At 31.1% G+C, this 18410-nt stretch overlaps 1 protein-coding gene across 2 annotated transcripts in view; it reads right to left on the reverse strand.

The window, feature by feature from the left end:
* Nucleotides 1–18410, reverse strand: part of LOC127730435 (serine/threonine-protein kinase tousled-like 2) — a 35130-nt gene that overhangs the window by 8403 nt on the left and 8317 nt on the right. For both annotated transcript variants that reach the window (XM_052238853.1, XM_052238854.1), the window contains exons 5-17: nucleotides 18123–18178; nucleotides 15191–15268; nucleotides 14304–14405; nucleotides 13028–13120; nucleotides 11545–11655; nucleotides 9145–9281; nucleotides 8844–8975; nucleotides 7979–8143; nucleotides 5414–5495; nucleotides 4428–4519; nucleotides 2480–2569; nucleotides 854–1023; nucleotides 86–221 (exon numbers count right to left, since the gene is read on the reverse strand). In XM_052238853.1, coding sequence (XP_052094813.1) covers nucleotides 86–221; nucleotides 854–1023; nucleotides 2480–2569; nucleotides 4428–4519; nucleotides 5414–5495; nucleotides 7979–8143; nucleotides 8844–8975; nucleotides 9145–9281; nucleotides 11545–11655; nucleotides 13028–13120; nucleotides 14304–14405; nucleotides 15191–15268; nucleotides 18123–18178 — 1444 coding nt within the window. The remainder of the gene's footprint in view (nucleotides 1–85; nucleotides 222–853; nucleotides 1024–2479; nucleotides 2570–4427; nucleotides 4520–5413; nucleotides 5496–7978; nucleotides 8144–8843; nucleotides 8976–9144; nucleotides 9282–11544; nucleotides 11656–13027; nucleotides 13121–14303; nucleotides 14406–15190; nucleotides 15269–18122; nucleotides 18179–18410) is intronic.

Raw genomic sequence — 18410 nt, forward strand, 5'->3', positions numbered from 1 at the left:
TTGAATACTACAAGTAACTGATCCAAATATAACAGCAAATTCTCTTATGAAATATTTCATTTGCCCAGACTGAACTTTGACCTACCAGTATGTTCCTGCCCCTTGGGATGTGAGATCCATGCCATCGGAGGTAATGTTCTCATCATCCATAATTTTACTGAGACCAAAATCAGTGATTTTGATCTCACCGCTAACAGACCCGCTACCAAGTAATATATTTCCTGAAATAAAAAAATTACCATCAAACATCAATGTTTTGTATATATTATAGTATCTTGTTGAAGACATTGACAGAAGAAAGTCTGATGTACATACAAGATTTTAGTCCTTCTACATAGTGCACTATTCAACTCAGTGACAGACCATTGGATTATAGTGGCAAGGATATCCAGCGGTAAAGTATATGATAAGAGTATCAGTCAGTTGTTAAACCCTGGCACTCTTTTCATGAAAGATCATTAAAAAATAGACTGTCTTGATTTACAGATGTTTGTTTAATATCCAGTGGCACATTCAATACAAAAACAAAAAAACAATGTTACAGTAGGTAAGTTTTGTAAAATGGGTCTATCTACAGATCAGATAAGTTGTAAAGTAAATAGAGTTTGGCTTGCTCCTTACAAAAGGCATTGGATTTAACGCCTCTTCTGAATAGACGTTTAGTGAAATTAGTGTATAGAAAGCTTCTGTTTGCATCTGTGTATTCTGATCAAAGAAAAGATTAAAAGCTTCATTGTGTCTTTGCTTATTCAGATCAAAGAAAAGACTTTTATCCTTCAGTGTGTATTGGCTTATTTAGATCAAATAAAAGACTAACTTCAATAACACTTTTCTTACAAAAAGCAGGACTTACCTGGTTTAAGGTCATAATGAATCACAGGTGGTTTGATCTCATTTAAATATTTCAGAGCACTAACAGTTTGGGAGACAATGGAACGAGCCTCTTTCTCCGGAATGGATTTATTTTGTTTAAGATAAAAGTCCAGATCATTCCCTTCACAATATTCCAGTACTGTACAAAATCTGAAAACATTCCATCCAAATTAGTAACATAATCATTTCTTTTTCAATTTTTGTTTCATTATTTTTATGATTCATCATGTTCTTTCAACCAAATCTTGAGATCTGCCTTGAAAGACAAGTAATATTTATACTTTAACAATACCAGGTTTCAGGCTATCATTTCAAATAACATTTGCATGCTTCAAGTCTACACCATCTTTGACTGTTGTATAACTACAGGTACCTGGGACTCTTTTCACAAAAAATCTTATGATTAAAATTGATCGTAAGTTATACTGAAAGGTGTATGACTTACGAGTGTTTTCACTCTTAAGATTTTTTTTGAAAAGAGTTGCAAAACTTTTTATATACACCTTAAGTTGAAAATAGCCATCTGCATTTGGAATGAGCCCTTTATAAACTCCTTAACCCTTGATGTACATGAAACAAGTATTCTCGTTTTTTGCAACAACCATGCTATGATTACAAACTGTATTCCCTAGAGTTATAAATAATTTCCTGCTACGTCAGAGTAATTAAAATATCTGATTGGTTAAAATATAGGGAAATCCATATCTGGTATTATTTTATGCCAAAATAAAAAATCAAAATGGTGGATGATGTAGTTTTCAGACATGAATATTTTTGGGATTCCCACTCAAAGATGGATTTTCAGGGTAAAGATGCCAGTGATTACCAAATATGGTTGACTTACCATAAGTGATTTCCCTTAAAATGAATTTAATCGTAAACTTTAATACATTGTTGTAGCGGCTGCCTTGGCTGGAGCAGCACTCCAAAGTCTTCTTGGAGGCAAAAACAATGTAGCTTCTAAGTCTAATTTTCCAAATTTTATGAATCAGTGAGAAATATTTAACCTGACATGAAACCATCCTAATTGACATGTTTTCCTTTTGTCAAAGTTTCTGACCAAAGTGAAGTAGGTAGCTATGTTTAATGGCAGATTTCAAAATTTAAAGAGTCAAAACAGATATAGCTTTTTTGTAGTTAGGTACTGATTTATACTTTACTTGATTTTCATCTATATTTATTGCAACAATGTTGTCTTTTTTTAATAGTAGTTTAAGCTGTCAATCAAAATTCAAAGGGGTGCAAAAAACAATATCAATTCCTCACTATTTAGTAGCAATTTTTTTCACTTTTTGAAAGATTAAAGATTTGTAATGTATTTTAATAGCAGATATGTAGATTGGTGATTAAGGTAATCAGGCCCAATCAGTACACTCCTAAAAGTATGCCAGACAAACTTTTCAAAATAGGCCAAGTGGTTATAAAGATATTCATTTAATATTTACAGTGATCTCCAGCTTTGTGCCAGTAACAACAATATTTACTAAATATGCTATTTCATAGTAAAAATTATTTTTTTTTATACATCTAAAGAGATGTCTCAATGTATAAAATAACTTTAAATTGCAAAAAACTGCTAACTTTGTTCATAAAGTTAGATACTTACGAATTATTGTCAATCTCAAACACATCATATAACTTGACAATTCTGGGATGATCCAGACTTTTGTGTATGTTATACTCTCGAAGGGCATGTCTGAAAATAATTTGAAAAGTTACATCTGATTTTTATTTCAGTAAAGTTGGACCTTAAAACCAAAAAAAACATGAATAAAATACAACTGTTTTGTATTAAGCTCTACCTACGTAAAACTTAGGTTTTACTGTCAAATATTGGGTTTGTGATGTGTAGTGGAACTATGTTAATGGTTCTTTGTGACAGTTCATTCAGTTTTATGTAGACCAAGCTTAAAATTCAATACAGGTATCTCCATTATAATGCAAAATAAATAAAATAATGCATTTCATTCAAGATTTTTATGTTAAAATTTCAAAAATCGAAAATCCCACAAAACTTCGTTCTCATTTTCACGTCATAGGTATGCCTCTGGCAAAAACTTAAATATAATAAATGTGGATAGTGTCCACATGTGGACACAGATGATGCCCCCGCTTGCATATCATATAGTTATAAAGGAACATAACTGAAGAACGGTAAAAGTGACGCTACCCAAATTTGAACTTGATCTGAGTTTTGTGGTAATAAGCATTGTGTGTAAGTCTCATAACATTTGGTTGAGGCTAACTTAAGTAGAGAACAGAAACAAAAAATTCAGCAATTTTTCTATTTGTAAACATGCATAACTCTAGAATGGTTGTGTATAAGTTTTACAACATTTGGTTGAGACAAACTAAAAAATTCAGCAATTTTTATGGTTATAAAGGGACATAACTCTAGAATGGTAAAAGTGTTGCCACCTAATTTGTACTTAATCTGTATTATGTAGTAATAAGCATTGTGTATAAGTTTCATAACATTTGGTTGAGGCAAACTCAAGTTAGAGAACTGAAACAAAATAAATGTACTTGATCCTTACTGAGTTTTGTGGTAATGAATATTGTGTATAGGTTTCATAATGTTTGGCTGGGGAAAACTTCAGTTACAGAATGGAAACTAAAAAATTTTGCAATCTTTCTATTTATAAAGGGGCATAACTCAATAATGGTTAAAGTGACACTACCCAAATTCAACTTGATCTGTGTTTTATCAGTGGAAGTCAAAATTAAACATTGCATTGATTGTAGTTGATTCAACTATAATCATGGTCAAAGGAAGATAACTCCAATTTTAAAAATATATTATATAAACTTGATATTTAGAAGAAAATAAAAATTTTGCAATTTTTCCTTTTATAAAGGGGCATGTAACTCTAGATCGGTTTAAGTGACACCACCAAAATTCAAACTTGATCTGTGTTTTGTGGTAATAAGCATTGTGTATAAGTTTCATAACATTTGGTTGAGGCAAACTTAAGTTAGAGAGCGGAAACTAAAAATTTTGCAATATTTCCTTTTATAAAGGGGCATAACTCTAGATTGGTTAAAGTGACGCCACCAAAATTCAAACTTGATCTGTGTTTTGTGGTAATTAGCATTGTGTATAAGTTTCATAAGATTTGGTTGAGGCAAACTCAAGTTAGAGAACGGAAATCAATTTCGGGACGTACAGACGGACAAGGGTAAAACTTAATGCCCCCTCCGCTATGGCGGGGGCATAAAAAAAAAATTGGCCTTGAATATGCATGAAAATATCTAATTGTATGAGTTTTCTATGTTGTATTATGTATTTTATTTATTTGATTCTTACTCCATGCTAACCAATCTATGCTGTTAGCCCTTGAAATAATCTGTAAATACCAATTTTGAAGACTTTGTTTTATCCAATCAAAAGAATTCTAGTATTAAAGTGGTAAATTTGGTTTAATCATAGAATTGATTTAAATACTTGAAGACAAATAAATATTTAATTTTGTAATTGTCAAGTTTAATCAACACTTCAACAACTATTTTCTGTATTGCTATTACCATGTCTATCTATCAATACTAGGACCTACTTGATATAGTTAGCCTTTTTGTCATCCTTCCACTCTCTGTTGAGTTGGTGAATTTTACAGGCAACATATCTTTGCTCCTTCAAGTCAAATCCCTAAAATATTTGTACAATTTTTGTTATTATTACTGAATTTAAGTAGTCTTTTGTCTCATTTATCATTCTTCAGATAGAAATACTCCAACATTTTGCAAACTGCAAGCATATTTTAATAGAAACAATATTGTTATGAATCCTGCTATAATATAATGAACTGCACTCACAGCTTGCTTTCCATGAAGTCAACATATTTGGATATATATTAGATCCAAACTGACTGAATTTACCATAGCACGTTCTTCCTTTGTGAATCTGAAGCATAGCATTGCTTATGTCCATTGCAAGAAGTATCTAAAATGTTGAGTATCAAAACAAGTTTGTTCATAAATTGACATCTGTATGATCTTACTGCATTACAATATTTATAGAATAACTAATCCAAGAACTCAAATATAGAAAAATAGACAAACAAATACATTAATTCATGAGAGCCTGTAGAGCTCAAGTTAATAATCAGTGTTGTTCAGTCACAAATTGAATATTTTCCCATATTTGAATTCAGGGATTATTTATTCTTTAATTACATTGACCATGGACTTGTAATGAAAATGAAGTAAAAAATTTAGGGAACTATATCTTTTTCTACGCATTCTCAATTGTTTTGATGCAACGTCATCCAAAATGTCTTGACATCAACTGTTGTATGAAATCAGAGGAGTGAAATTATTGGTTTTTATTTCACTGATAAAATCACAGTAATAAACCAATGCCATAAATACTGATTAAAATGGTGTTTGACAAAAAAATAGAGTTAAACCATGAAATTCTATATCCAGTAGGTTCAAAGTTAGAATACTAACTGATACACTACTGATAAGTTGTTACCAGAAGAGATTAGAAATGTAGAAGCTTATAGATATTCTAGTCTTAATCTAGTTTAACTGTACTTACTTTGTGGACCTCACTAAATCCTCCTTTCCCTAATAAGTTAAGGAGGAGATACCGATCATTCAATATCGGATGATCTTTAAATCTGTAAGCATATAGTTATCATTAATTAGTTTGACAATTTAATTAAACAATAGTATAACAACAATGCTTTAAAGGGATTAGAAATTTTCAGTCAACCAATCTTTTTGAAGGAGAAAAATATGTAATGATTTCTATCACACTTGGTAGCAAATGGCAATTTACAGGATTGTTCAGATTTTTATACCCACCTACCATGGTAGGGGCATAATGTTTTCAAGTCAGTGTGTCTGTTCCACTATATCAAGTTTAGGTTTAAGACATGCAAGTTTTTGTTTAAGGTAACAAGCATACTGTGAGAATTGCATGGCAATACATAGTCCCCTACCAATTAAAAATTCATTGTATTGGAACAAAATCCTAACTTGTCATGGTGTAAACTATATAACAAATATCAAGTCAATATCTTCAAGCATGACGAAATAAAGTGTTGAAAACTGATTATTTCAGTGAATTTTCTTTTTCTAAGTCCAAGGACCATAACTCTGCACAAAATCATCAGACCGGAACAAAATTCAAACTTGATCTGTAACTTGTCATGATAAGATTATATACCAATTTTCAAATCAATATCTTCAAGCATGACAAAATAAGTGCGGAAAACTGATTATTTGAGTGAATTTTCTAAGTCCAAGGACCATAACTTTGCACAAAATCATCAGACGGGAACAAAATTCAAACTTGAACTTCAACTTGTCATGATGAAACTATATACCAATTATCAAATCAATATCTTCAAGAATGACAAAATAAGTGCGGAAAACTGATTATTTTAGTTAATTTTCTAAGTCCAAGGACCATAACTCTGCACAAAATCATCAGACCGGAACAAAATTCAAACTTGATCTGTAACTTGTCATGATAAGACTATATACCAATTTTCAAATCAATATCTTCAAGCATGACGAAAAAAAAGAGCAGAAAACTGATTATTTCAGTGAATTTTCTAAGTCCAAGGACCATAACTTTGCACAAAATCATCAGACTGGAACAAAATTCAAACTTGAACTTTAACTTGTCATGATGAAACTATATACCAATTATCAAATCAATGTCTTCAAGAATGACAAAATAAGTGCGGAAAACTGATTATTTTAGTGAATTTTCTAAGTCCAAGGACCATAACTCTGCACAAAATCATCAGACGGGAACAAAATTTGAATTTGATCTGTAACATGTCATGTTAAAACATTACACCAAATATCAGATCAATATCTTCAAGCATGAAGAAATAAACTGCTTCGCTGAGCGCAGCTAGATACGCCCGCAGAGGTCCAACCCTGAACAGTTGGGACAAAAATGGACACAATATTCAAGCTTGATTCAGGTCCTAATTTGGATTGTAATTAAATATATGACATATTATAGGTTTCTGAATAAATGTAGTCAAAGATCTTGAAATTGGTTATATGAATTGAATTTATATTCAATTAAAGATTTCTTGCTGTTGTGCAATACTGAGTAAATCTGTTGTCAGACTATAAACAAATAAAGTTCAATTAATTCTCAATGTCATATTAGAAATTTATGAAAATAAAAAGGGAGCTTACATCAATAGATATAAACAATTCACCAAAGTTTCATGAGAATTGGTGACAGCATTTTTGAGTTATTGTCCGAAAACTGGAAAATCACCCCTTTTTTTAATGAATAAAACCCCATAACTCAGAAATGTAAAATGTAAAATTTATAAAATTCTAAAGGGAGCTTACATCAATACATACAAACAATTCACAAAAGTTTCATAAGAATTGCTGAAAGCATTTTTGAGTTTTTGTCCGAAAACTGGAAAATCCCCCCTTTTTTCATGAATAAAACCCTGCAACTCGGAAACGTAAAATCTAAAATTTATAAAAATTGAAAGGGAGCTCATGTCAATAGATATAAACAATTCACCACAATTTCTTGCAAGTTGGTGAAAGCATTCTTGAATTATTGTCCAAAAACTGGAAAATCCCCCTTTTTTAATGAATAAAACCCCATAACTCGGAAACGTATAATCTAAATTTTATAAAAAACGAAAGGGAGCTCATGTCAATAGATATAAACAATTCACCAATGTTTTATGCAAATTGGTTAAAGCATTTTTGAGTTAATGTCCGACATGTTGTCGACGGACAGACGGACAGAGGTATACCATAATACGTCCCGTAAACGGGCGTATAAAAAAGTGTGGAAAACTGATTTGCCGGACTGACGGATGAACAGACAGACAAGGTATTCCAGCCCAATTCTAACAACAAATATTCAGAGGATAGTTCAGGTTATAACTGATTCAAAGGAATTAGTGGCTTAAAAAAAATTTATCAACTTTATAGAGGATAAAAATAATAGAAAGAAAATGTGTTATTTTAATACTAATTGACACAGAAACCCATTAATTTATTAAAGCTAATGCCTATGCTGAAATAGATGCTTTTCTTGGAAATCAATAATTCTTAAGGTATATACGAATCATTCATTTGTTTTATATATAAACTTCCTTACCTAGAGCTATCTTCATTATGAATTCTTTTTAATTCTCTTATATGTAAATTTCTTTCTCTTTCTAATTTTTCCAGTTCTAACTGAACATCAGAATCTTCCTTCTTAAGAGAAGCTTGCCGTAATTTCAGAATCTCATCCAATTCATAATATTCTGGCACTGATAAACTGTAAAAAAATTAATATTAACATATACAGTAAAACTAAAAACGCATTCATGAAATAGTTTTTTTATGAGATATAACATTTACAAGTGGACTGTCTGTTCGCATGTCTACATCTTGCTGGTTGAGAGGTTAAGGAAGGTGGTTGACAACTGCTTACATTTACAACTATTTCCTACAATGTATAACTCCCACACTTGACTTGCAAAAAATATTCACTTTCCTTTTTACAATATTTAGCAGTAACTTAATGAGGTTTATTAACAAGTCTCTTTCAGTATCTTACAAGGAATATTTCTGCCAAATAAGGATTCAATTGGTTCAGCAGTCTACAAGACAATTTTTCATCAATAAATCTTTAGCCCTTCAGGAGAAGTTATGCTTACAAGGCACATGGACAGACAGTTGTGGCAATCTCTATGTGTGGCGATTTTCAAGATAATAAACAAAACTTGCAATTTACAGATATGTTTTATTTTAAGCCATGTCTGCCAAGTTGGTTGACAAGGTACACCAATGTTGATTGTGGCCAAGTTTTGATAAATTAATAACAGTTTCAGCGGAGATTTTCGTAAACGTTAATGGACGACTACGGACGATGGACGCCAAGTGACGAGAAAAACTCACTTGGCCCTTTGGGCAGGTGAGCTAAAAATGAATCTCTCTATACAATGGAAATTGTAAATCTAATGAGTAATTCAAACCTTCTTTCTTGACCAGGTTTTATGAAATCAGGCTTTATACTTTTTGGTCCAGCACCACCGGGTTTACGTTTTGTTAAAACTTTTCTTTGCCTTTCAATTTCTTCACGATCTGAGGCAACTCTTTCTTGCTGCCTACAAAATTAAATTATGTATCATTAAAACTCTAGTACTTCTAAAATTTCTAAAACCTAAATTCACACATATTACATTTGGTAGCACATTCACAACCCTGAACCCGGTTAAAAATTTGGTGAATTTACACAATTTCTTTAATTAAAAACTTTCATATCAATGGTCATACTTAAGCAAATCTGTGAAAGCCCATCCATCATTCCAGTTCTCTACAAATGTAGCGCCCTGTCTCTGTGTAACAAACTGACCCAGCCGCAATCTGTTACTCATACTCTTCTGTCGTGTCGTCTTCTTTTCTAATTTACTCTGTAGAAATAAAATAATTGTTTAGAACCTCTAAAAACTTAAAAACTATAAAGCATAAGAACTATCAATCATACCATATTAATAACATGATTTAAAAGTTAGCAAAAACAATTGTAACTTAATATATTTTTATTAACAAGAGAGCAGATTATTCTTAATCAAGTTTAATTTTGAACCCTTTTGACCTTATTTGAAAACCAGCCCCAAAATCAAAAATCTAATTACACAGTTAGATTCAGCATATCAAACAACCCTGTATATTCAATTTTTGCTGAAATAAAAAAATTATTAATTTTGGACCCCGATTTGGACCAACTTAAAAACTGGGCCCAAAATCAAAAATTTAAATACATTTTTAGATTCAGCATATTAAAGAACCCTAAGTATCCACCTTTAAATAAAATCAAACTAAGTTATATTGGACCTTCTGGACCTTAATGTGGACTAATTTGATAACCAGGCCAAAAATCAATAAACTGCTTCGCTGAACGCAGCTAGATACGCCCGCAGAGGTCCAACCCTGAACAGTTGGGACAAAAATGGACACAATATTCAAGCTTGATTCAGGTCTGAATTTGGATTGTAATTAAATATATGACATATCATAGGTTTCTGAACAAATGTAGTCAAAGATCTTGAAATTGGTTATATGAATTGAATTTATATTCAATTAAAGATTTCTTGCTGTTGTGCAATACTTAGTAAATCTGTTGTCAGACTATAAACAAATAAAGTTCAATTAATTCTCAATGTCATATTAGAAATTTATGAAAATAAAAAGGGAGCTTACATCAATAGATATAAACAGTTCACCAAAGTTTCATGAGAATTGGTGACAGCATTTTTGAGTTATTGTCCGAAAACTGGAAAATCACCCCTTTTTTATTGAATAAAACCCCATAACTCAGAAATGTAAAATGTAAAATTTATAAAATTCTAAAGGGAGCTTACATCAATACATACAAACAATTCACCAAAGTTTCATAAGAATTGCTAAAAGCATTTTTAAGTTTTTGTCCGAAAACTGGAAAATCCCCCCTTTTCTTATGAAAAAAACCCTGCAACTCAGAAACGTAAAATCTAAAATTTATAAAAATCGAAAGGGAGCTCATGTCAATAGATATAAACAATTCACCATAATTTCTTGCAAGTTGGTGAAAGCATTCTTGACTTATTGTCCGAAAACTGGAAAATCCCCCTTTTTTTAATGAATAAAACCCCATAACTAGGAAACCTAAAATCTAAATTTTATAAAAAACGAAAGGGAGCTCATGTCAATAGATATAAACAATTTATCAAAGTTTTATGCAAATTGGTTAAAGCATTTTTGAGTAAATGTCCGACATGTTGACGACGGACGGACAGACAGACAGAAAGACGGACGGACAGAGGTATACCATAATACGTCCCGTAAACGGGCATATAAAAATCTAAATACACGGTTAGATTCAGCATATCAAGGAACCCAAAGAATTCAATTATTGTTGAAATCAAACAAAGTTTTTTGGACCCTTTGGACCTTCATGTGGACCAATTTGACAAAGGGCCCAAAATAAAAAATCTAAATACATTGTTAGATTTGGCATATCAAAGAACCCTATTAATTCAATTTTTGATGAAATCAAACAAAGTTTAATTTGGGACCCTTTGGACCTCAATGTGAACCAATTTAAAAATTGGGTCCACAATCCAAAATCTTAATAAATAGTTAGATTCCGCATATTAAAGAACCCCAAGAGATCAAAACTTGAGATCAAACCCCATTGAAATTGGTCAAGAAATAAGCAATTTTTACAAAGTATTAGAAAAGTATCGATATTGGCACATTTTTCTTAAAATTGTTAATGCAATTAATCAAAGACTGAGTGTGCAGGGCCTTACATACAGCTTGCTACTCAGCTGTATATATTTCATGTAAAATTCTATGACCAAGTGATTGATCTAAGAGTTAAAAAAAAGTCTTGCCAAAAATGAAACTGTTCTGAAAACAAGAGTGCACACGCTGAAATATCTCGCCTTCTTTACTGACCATTGATTTTAAGTTGATAGTCCTAAATATAAAGCTTTACTAAAAGTATCACATAAACTTAACATGATCCAAGAAAATGAAGTCAAGGTCAGATAAACCAAACTGGAAATACATGTTCACCTTACAATAATTCAATACACCAAATATAGTTGACCTATTGCTTATAGTATCCAAGAAAAGTAATTAAGATTAGCGAGTTCATGTTGGATAATTTATATATCAACGTGTACTTACCTTTTCAATAAGGAGAGATTTATTTACATTTAAACATTTCTGAAGATTTTCTTTGTGTTTGTCTATCAGTTTCTGTTGTGCAGTGATTTGCCGTCGCTGTTCATCATTTTGCTGAAAGCAAAATTGCAAAATATTAAACATTTCTTCTGAACAGTTATGTATGAACCAAAGAAAATACAATGTATATAGTACAGCTACACAATAAGATAATTAATCAAAGTACAATCTGCCAAATGTGATTAATATTCAGCCTGCTTAGAAAAACAATTTTTGAGAGCACGAAGAAGTTGACTGACAAGAAAATAAATATTATAACAATATTAATATAACTTAAGATTTGAATCTATCAGCTTTACTTAAACTTTGTATGTTGTCTTGGTTTCTGCTTTTATTTTAAATCCAGACTAATAGATAGTTTTCCATTGATGTAATTTGAGTTGGAGTTATTTCTATTGGGTGTCTTGTTTGATGTCAAACTGGTTGGTTTCTAATTTGACTAACCAAATTGCAGTAATTGGTACAAGCTAGTCAGACAAAAGATCCTAACTAGACTGGAGAGATAAATAAAAAAAGGCTCAAACAAATTAAATTTGTTCAGGAATCAACTTTTATTGAAGTCTATTGTTAATATCAATTTGACTTGGTGAAGGAATTTGAGAACATTGCTCTAAAACATGGTGTAAGGGAAATAACTCTAACTCAAATTAAGAGAAAACTATTAAGAAGAAAATCAAAAATATAGTTCACCTGACCTGACAATATACCTATAAATAACTACTAGAAGACATAAACAAATCACAGACATGTGAATGGTATTATCATGTTTATTTTCATTGTTCATTGTGAACTGATTAAGTATATGTAGTAATAACTAATGTTTATAGCATTTTGGTCACTCAATTCCTGTATTTCCTTTGATAGACTCAATTTTGTTAGGGATTTTACTGATTTTATCTTTAGTAATATCAAGTGACCATTTGCTTGCATGTGAATCTAAATATTAAGTTTTAACAACAATGTTGCAAAGCACAGAGGCCATAAACCATTCTTGGTATGCAGACTATGGACACATTTGGTGTGTGATATGACGTTACAAACATTTTTAGTTAAATGTTCGGTGTCAGTCAGGAAATGCAGAATCAATTGTCTGTTGGTTTATTTTAAACATGTTCGATGAAGGATTTTTGTGATTTGAATTTTTTCCTTTGTTCCACAAATTTAACTTGTATAGTTATTGATCATAGTATTTCAATGCTTTTTTTTCTGATGCTTTCTGTTTCTACTGAGTCTGTTAATTTTGTTAATAATTTTCAATATTCATATCATCAAAAATAGATCTTAATAGTTTCTATCAACTGGTAAATTAATGGTAGCATAAATGCTTGCTAAACACCTTTATACAAAGATATTCCACCCCTTCCTAAAAATAAAACCAGTACTTATTCTATTATTATTCTGACATACCCTATTACACAGGACTTACCCTAATTAATTCGTCTATCCTAGTATCTTTCTGTTCTATATCTGAAGATGCTTTACTTTCCCAAATCTGTATCTGTTGCCATGTTAGTTCAGTCTAAATTGTATAAACAATACTTTGATTATTTATCTAAGCACTGAATGAAAATGTCCTAATCAATTTAAATCCTCAAAGTACTGCTTCATTGATAATTCAAAACTATGGATTTATATAAATATTTCACACACAAAAAGCAGACTAGACATGAATGGAAACAAGAGGCTCTCAAGAGCCTGAATCGCTCACCTGTATTTCAGAGGAGAAGATTTTTAAATGTTAGCAAACTTGATGAACAAATTGTGTAAAACTGTCTTTAAAGGGCAATAACTCCTTTTTTTAAGGGGACAATTGACAATTATGGTCATATTAACTTTTTTGTAGATCTTACTTTGCTGAACATTATTGCTGCTTACAGTTTATATATATCTATAATAATATTCAAAATAATAACAAAAAACTGCAAAATTTTGTAAAAACTACCAATTCAGTGGCAGCAACCCAACAATGGGTTGTTCGATTCGTCTGAAAATTTCAGAGATGATAGATCTTGACCAATTGAACAATTTTACCCAATGTCAGATTTGCTCTAAAAGCTTTAGTTTTTGAGATATAAGCCAAAAACTGCATTTGACCCCTGTGTTCTATTTTTAGCCATGGCGGCCATGTTTGTCCATGGATCAAAACTTCAGATACAATTTATAAACTAGATACCTTAAGGAACATTTAGTTAAAGTTTGAAGGTATTTGACCCTGTAGTTTCAGAGGAGAAGATTTTTGAAATAGTTTACGACGACGACAGACGACGGACGCCAAGTGATGGCATAAGCTCACATGGGGCCCTTTGGGCCCCGGTGAGCTAAAAAGTAAAATGCAGTAGAAAATATTGGCTTCTAAGGCAAAAAGCCATTGAACATATAAATACAATTTCATGCAATCAAGCTTTGGTGTGAAAAGAGTAAACATGTTTTACTACTTCTCTGTAACATTATACATACATCTCAACACAGTTGACCAATCAATAAATACTGTTAACTGACAAGCTATTTATTTTCACAGTAGTAAAATAATTCAAATATTAATCGTTGCAAATATGTATAACTAGAATCTTCACTTTGACAAAGCATAAAAGAAATAAGAAAATCATGAAAATAAATTGTTGCCAAATTGACCAGAAAAGGCTAAATGAGAAAAAAGTATAGGTGAAAATAAATCTTGATTTACAGTATTAAATAAAGCTTACCTGTAATCCTTTTGAACACTGGTACAATGGTACAGGAGGAAAGCCATGCAAGCTGTCTGAATTACTGTTGTATACACTGCTGGGTGAAGGTGCTGTGTATGACTGAAAACCACAGAAATATATGGTTATCATGATCTCCAGCATGTCCAATTATGCTAGGTTCATGCATGAAATTCTAAAGAAACTTTCTTATTCAGGGAAAATAATGTATTTTAAGTTATGTGAGCTATAAGATGAAATGTACAATTAATATTTACAATGTAATTCCCAACCCAATTAGTAATATGATGTTAACTGTTTATTGGTGTTTAATGACACTTTCAGTGACCTTTGATATATCGTGACAGCCAATTTTTATAGTGGAGGATACAAAAGTAATGGAGTAAAAAACTGTGTGAAAATGGACAAAAACATGTGGTTTACATAAGTACAATTGTGTGCATGTACACAGGTGTGAAATTTGATTGTGTATCATAAATAATTCTACAAGGGCAATAACTCCTGTAAGAATTAATCCAGTTATCTCAATTATATTGGAATTTTTGAAAATCTTAAATTGCTGATAATTTTTGCTGTTTACTGTTTCTTACCTGTCTACATGTATAATAGTTTTTGAGATAATAGGAAAAAAAACTCAAAAATAAATAAGAAATCGTCATTTAAGGACAGTTAGTCCTGTAAATCCTATGGTTTGGTCATACAAGCATTTTGTAACTATTGTATTGCTGATTATTTTGGCTGTTGACAGTTTCTATCTATCTATTTGTTTTTGAGATAATAGGCAAAAATTAAAAAAACTTGTCAAAATGGTAATATAGGGTCAGGCGAGCTAAAAAAAAATTTTAGACTTCTATCACTGTAATTTGATATACACTGAAGATACTTACATAGGACAAACCCTGTGGTGAGGGAGATTTCGTTCCTGTTGTTGGATTTATTGATCCACTTCTGTTTGGTGACTGATTCTATAATATACAAAAGACAAAATTTTACAAAATTTGCTGACTTTAATATACAATCCAAGTAATACAATTAAAAAAGATTCCGAGTTTTTCCAAGATTTTCTTCACTGCTTCCATGGTTATATTTAGGAATTCTCTCATATTTGCATAAAATTGTGCAATTTACACTTGGACAATTTTCATGACATAGACTAGATTATGAGTAAGCTAATGAAACCGAAATTTTTTTTTTTTTTAATTTAGACTGAAAAACATTGTACCTGTGAGTTGTGTTGTTCCTTCTTACATTATTATCTTTAGCTCAAGGGAATACTGTATATAAATTTGATTTATATCATTATATCTTAAGTGAGGTATAGAAAGCTACTGTAGGTTTTGTATGTTTGTGCATTTTTTAAATCTGCGATTACACTTGCTTACAAAGAAAAGCTCGTACTTTGATGGTATGCTTCTACATAAGTTAAAGGAGTAGGCCCAGTAAGACCCCTTTTTGGCCCCAAAATATAGCAGTTTTACAAAATTGTTAAAATTTAAACTTTTAGCTATTTATTGGAAAGCAGAATACTTCTGTTACATAAATATGGGCTGTTTTTGACAATACAATGCACATGTATCGGGTACTATCATCATTAAGTCATGCTAAATTACTGAAATCTTCACAATTTTAGCATTTGAGTTAAATTTTAGACGGTTTCCGTCTTAAATGGAAGTGGCCGCATTTGTGTTCATTCTTAATATTTAAATGTAAGTTGTATTAGATGATAATACATAACATATATAAAGGTTGAGAATGAACACGGATGCGGCCACTTTCATTTTTGACAAAAACCATCTGAAAAGTGACATATTATGACATATTTGATAGATTTTTCATATTTAAGCTTGAATTTGGGCGTCTTTAATGACTAAATCAGTTCAAATCTTTCACATTAACTAATTGAATCGACTAAAGTAGACACTTTAGTGTTTAAAAAGTGTCCAAATTCTTTCATCAGATGAACCTGAAGTTTGAGGCCAAAATCGGCCCTTACCGGACCTACTCCTTTTTGATAAAAGGTAATGTATCTAATTTTTTATCCTTCAACACATTTCCTAAACTCAAAACCAAAAATGCTTACATTGCCAATGGACAAATAAGGTACCAACACTTCAAAATTGTCCACCCTACTTCACTAACAAGCACTAGTTAATTTTGATTTGTTAAATAGTATGTTTAAAAATCTATTATTATTGATAGAAATTGGCAAAGTGTCAACATTGAAGAACTCATTTGACAAAAAAAAATGGTAAGTCAGCAGTGTTCTTCTCAAGATTATCAATTGTTTAAATTATTATCGCATCAAATATATCATCTGTATATATAATCTTTCCAAAATTATTAACATTTTTTATGACATTATGACTGCTTCCATGAATCATTAAATGATATTTAAAATCCAAACAATCCTCTGTTAGTATTGACTTAGAATGATCTTTAACAAGTTTGAAGTTTCCATAGCAAACATTATAAGCATATTTATTGTAGCCATTTTTGGTTTTATTTTTATTTTATAACATCTTGTAATGACACCCTGGACAACTGAAATGCATCTTTGAAGTCATTCAGATTAAACAGTGTTGGTTGAAAAAAACTAACAAATAATAAAATAATCATACAGATTTCATATGAGGTGCAGAAAACCCTTGGTCTTAAGTTCAAAAACTTGGAAATGATTACTAATCAATATTTTCACCAATTTCTTTCACTACTGTCATGACATTTCTGCATCTTTTTATAATGTTAATTAAAAAACTCCAAACGAATGTGACAACAGCAAAAAGTCTTGTCAAGAAGAGTAATTTCATTCATTGAACCAGTCCCTCCAATATTTTGATATCGTCAGGTAAAATGAATAATCTCAGACAACTTGACAAGGTGATCACTGGGAATTTCTTAGAAAAAATTAATTGTGCCATGTTATGATCTGATCGGATAATGTTGAGGTCTGACTAATAGAACAGGGATAAAATGTGAAAGAGTTGAATAATGCAGTACTAAAACAGCCTGTGGAAATTACCACACTGCAAGTGCATTAAATTCCTGTCAAACCTGGATTGAAATCAATTTGATCTAGAAGTACAGCAGACAAAGCACACAAAATGATACTCTGCACCCACTTAGAGAAATGGGAAAGTCTTATGATTTTCTAAGGGAAACTACAAAAATAATTTGAATAAAAAAAGGAGTTGCACAAAAGTATTATATGTGTTAATTCTAAAAAGTTTCAATAAATTCAATAAAGAAGTTTGGGAGAAGTTTTTGATACAAAATTGGTACCCCCGATAAAGAAATGGCAAAATCCATGCTTTGCCAAGGGAAACCCAAAAAATGTTTTGAAACAAAATGAAAATAAGAGGAGAACAGTGTTTATTGGTGGATATTCTGCGAAAATTTCAATGAATTCTGATATATAATAGAGGTTTAGAAGGAGTGGAAGATACAAATGTGTTCTTTAGTGTACAGATATGACAAAGACACCAAGTCCATACCTAAGAAAACCCAACAAACCATTGGGAAAAAGAAAGGATATAGAATGTGCTAAAATAGATCATGTTAGTAATATTCTGAGAAAGTTTAATTTTACAAAATTCAGTCAAGCGGTCTAGGAGCAGTTACTGATACAAAAGTGGGACAAGAAGGTCAGACAACTCCCCCATCACTATATGTATCCTGCTTAGCAAAGCAGGAGGTGTAAATATATGTAAACATATTTATCTTTAATAAGATGTAAGGGAAATAATCACTTAACCCCAAAAACTTGTTCAATTGTTTCTCCCTTAGTTATTATTTTGTTTATAATCATATTGCCATACTAACCTTGAAATATTCATTGATTTTCTTTCCATTTGCTTCTGGTCTTGTTTTTGGAGTATCTATAAAATAATCATATCAATTTAAGTAAATGGAATGCAAAATAGTGTGTTCACTAGCTTTGATTTACTTAATTTACTGTTTTATGGGATCCACAAAATGATGTGTTGGATAATCGGTTGAAATTACCCACCAATTATCTATTACTACTGGTTAATAGCAACCAACCAACAATCAGTTATAATCGCATTATTATAACTTGCTCTTTTTATATGAAATTATGCTTTCCATGTC

This window comes from Mytilus californianus, unplaced genomic scaffold (genome assembly GCF_021869535.1).
Source record: "Mytilus californianus isolate M0D057914Y unplaced genomic scaffold, xbMytCali1.0.p SCAF_2, whole genome shotgun sequence".
NCBI classification, from domain to species: Eukaryota; Metazoa; Mollusca; class Bivalvia; order Mytilida; family Mytilidae; genus Mytilus; species Mytilus californianus.